Consider the following 6,771-nt stretch of genomic DNA (forward strand, 5'->3'; position numbering starts at 1 on the left):
CAATGGTAGTTACGGCCATGTGTACAGTAAATAGATTTCATTTTTTATCTATTTGTGTCAGAATCCAAAGAAACCGATCATCATCTCAAAACTACAATAAAAAATTTAAAAAACTATTTACCTTAGTGATATCAGGCTCAATGGAGGTATCTCTCAGAATCTCCTCTCCTAGAAGAGACAGCGATGGTCTAGCCCTGGAAGAGCCCATTCTTATAAGCAGGAGTCCGAGTAAAAAGCCCAACGCCAGCCCCAAAGCCAGACCAGAGGAGTATGGATTCAGAGGTAGGGTTAAATAGCCATAGGATAGAACTGCCACACAGAATAAACTCATGCATGGTGGAGGATTAGGTGGGTGGTAGGTCCTAAGTGGCGGTGATGCAATCCGAGGCAGTCTCTTTGTCTGTTGGTGAGTATCAGTGGAAAAAACATGCAGTATGTCTCCATCTGAATAAAATCGTAGCTCTTCATTCCTGTGACGTTTGCAATGATGCACAGGGCACGTGCTGCGGGGGCTTCTTCCAGGATACCTAACCGAAGACCAGTCAAAAATCTCACCCTCTGTTCTGCCACTGCTCTTCACAGGAGATTCTGAGGGCCCCGTATCTGTGCTACTTTCCCTGCCTAAACCTCTGGAGATGACCTGGGTAGTCTTAAACTGGTGCTTGGGGCTTCCCGTGCTGTCTTCTCTCATGATCTTGTTGAACATACTGCTCAGTGGCTCGTGGACTGCCTCAGAGAGTTTACGTTTGGTGTCCTCTAGTTCCATTTTGAAGAAGCCACCTTTCAGACCCTCTCCACTGGGTGAAAGCATGCTAGGGGATGGCGGCGCTGTCCGAGAGTCCCCGCTGCTTCGGGTCTTGGGTTGCGTAAGCTGCTTCAACAGGTGAAGGTTGAGACGGGAGTCCGATTTAGACTGCGACACCTCAGGCTCAGATCGTGAGAGTTCGGTGGAGATGGATTTCACAAGGCTGAGAAGGGGTTTCGGTCTAAGGGTGGAGGCTTCTCTTAGTTCCAACTCTGTTGAGAGCGACTTTACCAAACTGGCCAAGGGTCGATGAGTGGGGGAGGAAGGGCCTGGAGAGAGGAAGCCGGGGACTGTAGTGGAACAATTCCCGAGAGAACCGGGAGACGAGGGTGAAAGTGGAACGTGGAACCCTTGGGACACCCTGTCATCACTAGAAACATGCTTCTGACTTGAATGAGACACTGAGGGGTAGTACTCATCGTGATCAAGCGAGAAGATGAGCTCGCTCTCATCCAGGCTGCTCCACTCTCCTTCTGTTCCCGTCAGCTGGATAACGATCCCTCGAGGTTGGTGGCGCTTCGTTCCAAGCATGTTAGGAAGAACATCTGGGTTGTGGGTGTCCTGGAGAGGTCTTCTACCTCCTCTTGCATCCTCCTCACATCCTTGCTCCCAATTGTTTCCACTTGCTGCCATTTCGTGACTACATGACACAGCCAAGGCACCTAAAAGTCACTGCAAGAGAAGAAGCACGGAACACAGTCAGCGGAATTATTACGCCTGGGGGGCAAAACAAATGAAAGCAGACAAGGGATGAGCAATGCATTCATACCTCATTTTGCCTCTTTGTCAAAAAAAAACTGCTTGCCATCTTGCCAATTAGGTATTAGTCTGTGGTGATTGAACGTCATACAGTTGAGCTGTTGAGTGGGAATTTGTGTGCTTGAGTCTGGTGTGGGAATCGGTGCCAAGTCAGTGCCTCTCCCAAAGCTGATGCTCCACATTTGAATGTGAGGCAGGCATGCAAAAATAGACTAGACAAGCTCTCAAGCTCGCAGGTTGCACAAACAAGAGCAACTGTATGCATTTTAAGAGTTTTATTGCAAGTGAAGTTTGTGCACCAATATGAGGAATTCAAAAAGACATCTGGACTAAATAAATGATGGTGTTTGTTTCCCATAATGTTTTGAAAATTTTGCAGTGTTTTTGCCTAGTAAATCATGCAGAAAGAGGTCATCAGGCTTCAAATGTTTTGTTTTAGTTGATCCCGAAGGTGTTTGGATAAGATGGAGTTCAGGCCTCTTTAAGGTTGGGCTTCGTTTGAATTTGAACGATTCCGGTTCTGATTCTTATTCCTCGTTTCGATTCCGGTTCCTAACGAGTCTCGATTTCATCTCTCATGGTTTTGATCGGTGTTTCTTAACCAATGTCTGCGCCGTGATTGCGCCCCTAGAGGCCGCAGAAAATATATGTTTCTCAGATGTGGTCCATATGGGCCGCAGTGGTACTCATTTGCAATACACTTTTCCACCACCTGTGGCAGTAATAAAATCTTAACAAACAGAAGAAGTCTAAAGCTAAAGTCATTGTGAAGTTTCTTAAGCACAAAAAGTATGACTAAAGTGGTGAAGCTGTTTTTCATTTGCGTTTACATTTTTAATGACAGTTTAGTTAAGAAAAATATGCAATATTATTATTTGTTATTAATTTTTCTACCACCTGGCAGTAATACATATCTTAAACTATCAGAAGAAGTCTAGAGCTAAAGTCATTGAAAAGTTTCTTAAGCGCAAAAAGAATGACTAAAGTGGTGAAGCTGTTTTTCATTTGCATTTTAATTTTATTGACGGTTTAGTTAAGAAACATATGCAATATTATTATTTGTTAATAATTTTTCTACCACCTGGCAGTAATAACATTCTTAAACAAACATAAGAAGTCTAGAGCTAAAGTCATTGAGAAGTTTCTTAAGCGCAAAAAGTATGACTAAAGTGGTAAAGCTGTTTTTCATTTGCATTTTAATTTTTTTGACAGTGTAGTTAGGAAACATATGCAATATTATTATTTGTTATTAATTTAGCTGGCATTTATTTATTTTAGCACTGCGTAATTGTATGTAGATTTCTTTTCAACCGTTTTTTATGAGTCCCTTCTTTTGCACTATATTTGATTTGTATTTAATTTTGTAATCAGTCTGACGTAAGCTTTGATAGTAATCTTTGTGATTAACACATGGTTTCATATCATTTGACAGGGTTTTTCCTGTCAACCTGTAAGTAAGTTAGATATAATTATTCAATATGATTCAAACAAGGAGTACGATTACTAATTCAGTGTTTATATTTGAGTAGGCCCCGGGCCCTTCTGTGGTGGAAAAGTTGGTCCCCAAGGTCAAAGAGATTAAGAATCCCTGGTTTAAATGAGGGTGCAAAACCAAAGTTATTTTTTGATGAAACATCTCCTTTATTCATTCTTCGCACATGTTTGGCGGCTATTTCTTTCGGTCAAGCATCAAAACTAAGAATCCAAATTAAGAAGAATTAAAGGATTCCAGGAATATTGGAATGTTAGTCCTGGTTTCTATCAACCCTCGATGCCCAACCCTACTTGTCCCACACCAAACCCAACCAACCAAGCCTTTATGATTTGTGTATATGCCAAGACAGTAATGGGCCTCACTAAACTGTGCAAAAAGATGATTCAGGGGGTATTTTTGTTATTGTTTGAGACATGGTTATTTCTGAGTATGGTTTTCTTTGAGGACCTATTTCCTGCACTTCCCTATAAATAGTTGTAGAACGCATAAACAAGTAGTAAAACGCATAAACAAGCTCATATAACTAAAAGTTGCAATCAACGTGGTCAAATCTGGAAAACCCAAGCGAGCCTTTGCTCTTTATGGGAGCTAAAGCGTCCTTTAGACCAATCAGATTTATGTAACAATATTACAGGTTTGTGTGGCACGATTTCAACCAATTCCACAGCAGATGGTGGATTGTGACTAATCTGCTCGCACCCAAACTGCATGCCAGAGAGATAAAACCTCCAAGTCACACATGCAGACATTAGAGCGTCGACATAGATTTTCACATGGGTGGGAGGAAGGAGGACCAGAAGGGTGACAGAATGTTCACACACGTCCTGTGACTGGGATCTGAATAGCAAGTCTATCTGATTGAAAGTTTGCACCTTCCATGGATTGCGTTAGTGTTTAGCATTAATCTCTAAGATAACGGAACGCTTGTGATTTAAACACGTGTAAGTTAAAGTCTTCTGCAGATATTACTTGTATTGTACAAATATAGACGCCACTGTTTCAATCACTACTATCATGGCTCCTTCAATACTGCATGTGTGTAGTATCTAAAAGTAAAATCTGCCACAAGTATAACATTTTGAAAAAAAGAAATGATGCAAAGAAAATTTTCGTTAGCCTGTCAATGGGGTTGTCCATTGCGTGTTAGCATTAAGCTAGTGGCATAAGAGCCAACCTTTATTCTGATGATCTTGCATTACTTTTTTCAGGCTATACCAAAGTTTATTGCCGATATAATATATAATTCCTACATGTATGTGCACTTCATGTGTATATTAATGTACATTTCTTTTGTGTGCTTAGTTTTACAATAATTACATCAATGAACAATCTCAAATTGGAAGTTTTTTTAATCTGTAATTTAAAGGACGGTTTACCTATCTGACAAACTAAATTCCAACATTCAGAATAATACATGTAAATAAACGAGGGGAGCACAAAGTGCAGCCAGTGTTACATTGTAGTAAAAAATAAACAGCCACACTTGAAATCTAGCGCGAAACAATAACATTTAACAAGAAAAAGATGTGCTTGTCACGGCAGATGCGCAATTCCGCATGCCATCTGCAGCAAGCGCAGCCGGCAGCTCCGCTAGGAGCGCGCCGGGACACGCCCCTGCTCGCTCTTCCCGCATCGCAGCCACCCTGCACGGCTGCAGGCAATTAGCAATCCGCGCATCTGGGTCTGATGAGGGCAAACGGAATAAAGACCAGCGGACCCGAAGATCCAGTGCCGGAACCTAGTTCACTCTTGTAGTAAGCATCCCGTCTCTGGCTTCCCTCCTGGTACCTGCTCTCTGTGCTTTCCCTCTGCCCGTGTCTTATGTCCTCTGTGTTCCCCGCAGTATTCCCTCAGTATCCTGTGATCGACCTGTGTGCCTCGACTTCCCACCGGACTTAACTGCTTCCCTCGATCCTCGACCCCCGTTTGGACACGGACCTTGTCACCTCTCTCCAGCCCCCGACCTCTCGCTTGCCCACAGACTGTCTTCTTGCCTTGCCCCTCTGGACTGTCGAAGGATTCCTCCAACATGCACGTACAACGACCTCTGGTAACATTCATATTGCTAATTCTTCACATCGTCTTGCACCATTCACTTAGAGTAGCATATACACGCCAACATATCATCAGCTTCAATAAACCTATTGAACTGATCCCTGCCGTTGTGTCGTCTCCTTCCCCCGCCGTACGTTACAATGCTGATACTAATAAATACTAACAATATTTGTCTTTAAATATATGTGTAATTTTTGTAGCCTTTTTTAAAAAACAACATGTGTCATATCTATTTAAGCAATTTTGTAGCTCCAGTACAAAAGTGTACTGCCTCAAATATGCTCCCTTGACAACATTGGGCTACATTTTGACTCAATATACAGACGTTATGGTGTTTGTGTTCTGCAATCTCGTCAAACATGACCAGCTACGATCTCCGATTAACGTTAATTCAGAGTTTAACGTGAAATCTGACAAATCACACTGCAGGGCTTATTGGCTAAGCCAACTTTTGGCAGGACGTGTTTTCAAGTGAGCTCATCTCAACGCTCCCAAAGTCCTTTTCAATGTCAAAAATCTACCGATTTAGTGCGAGGCAAGAGGTCACTGGAAGATTTGATGTCAACATGCATACTCGTCATGAAATTAAAATGACTAAAAAGGTCATAAAGCACATACAGTAGCTGAAATGAAAACAGCTGGCTTAGTACTGTATACAGAGAAGAACATATGGTCTGGTCTTAACTCTCACTTGTTGTAGAATCATTATTTAAAGCAGTTCACAACTTGATGAGTTGTGTGGTCATGTGGAAACCTGTTGAACTATTTTGTACTAATTGAAAGACATAAAATGGAATTTGTACCCTGTCATAGTTTCCCGGATGGCAAGCTAAGACTTGTGGCAACTACAACAATTATTAACAAGTTTCTGAAATTCTAATAAACACACATGTCACAGTGCTGCATGCATGTGTCAACTTACTACATAAGCTTATACGTTTCAGATTAAACCGTTTATATATCAACATTCGGTCAGTTCAGCCTCATGGGTTATATTGCACTTCTTTGCTGTGCCAAAAGATGATATGCAGGACATAGATGGAGTTTACTCACCTGCATGCTGTGCATGGCAACAGGATCAATTTGATGGTCACAGTTGTCTTCAGAGTCCATCTTCCATTTGTCTGTGCAAGGACTGCGTAGTGAGGAGGAGTCGCCGTGCACACACACACACACACACACTCTCTCTCTCTTTCATACACATCTCTTTCTCATGCCGCCACACACACCTTCTCTTAAGCCAACTGCCTGTATCCAGATGTGTCATGCGCTGCCGAGAATCACAGCTCACCAACTGATTATGAAAAGCATGGCCGCCCTGCATGATAATCCAGATTTAGAGTAGGGCAGCCCCAACAGATGCACACAAACAAACCCTCAAACAAACACACACACACGCACACGCAAACAAACTCTCACACACACACAACTCCAGTGAGCATGGTAAAGGCTGCTGTACCAGAATTGTCTTCATTACTGAGTCCAGTGCAACGCTTTTCCTCTGGTTCTCCCTTCATCTTGGCCTATATAGGGAGAAAGAAACACAGTCAGCCCCTGATATGACAGTATGAGGGACGGGGTCGAGTGGTGTTCAGGCTCCAGCTGCGTGGGTAAAGGACAATAACTTCCATCCATCACTGACTAAAGGAGGTGTCTT

At 42.5% G+C, this 6,771-nt stretch overlaps 1 protein-coding gene across 2 annotated transcripts in view; it reads right to left on the reverse strand.

Annotated features, from left to right (window-relative positions):
* tex2l (testis expressed 2, like) overlaps window positions 1-6,296 on the reverse strand; it is a 43,794-nt gene extending 37,498 nt beyond the window's left edge. For both annotated transcript variants that reach the window (XM_062056102.1, XM_062056101.1), the window contains exons 1-2: window positions 6,168-6,296; window positions 122-1,477 (exon numbers count right to left, since the gene is read on the reverse strand). In XM_062056102.1, the coding sequence (XP_061912086.1) occupies window positions 122-1,438 (1,317 nt within the window). In that variant the 5' untranslated portion in view covers window positions 1,439-1,477; window positions 6,168-6,296. The remainder of the gene's footprint in view (window positions 1-121; window positions 1,478-6,167) is intronic.
* Window positions 6,297-6,771: the final 475 nt, after the last annotated feature.

Source organism: Entelurus aequoreus, linkage group LG08 (genome assembly GCF_033978785.1).
Source record: "Entelurus aequoreus isolate RoL-2023_Sb linkage group LG08, RoL_Eaeq_v1.1, whole genome shotgun sequence".
In the NCBI taxonomy this organism is placed as follows: domain Eukaryota; kingdom Metazoa; phylum Chordata; class Actinopteri; order Syngnathiformes; family Syngnathidae; genus Entelurus; species Entelurus aequoreus.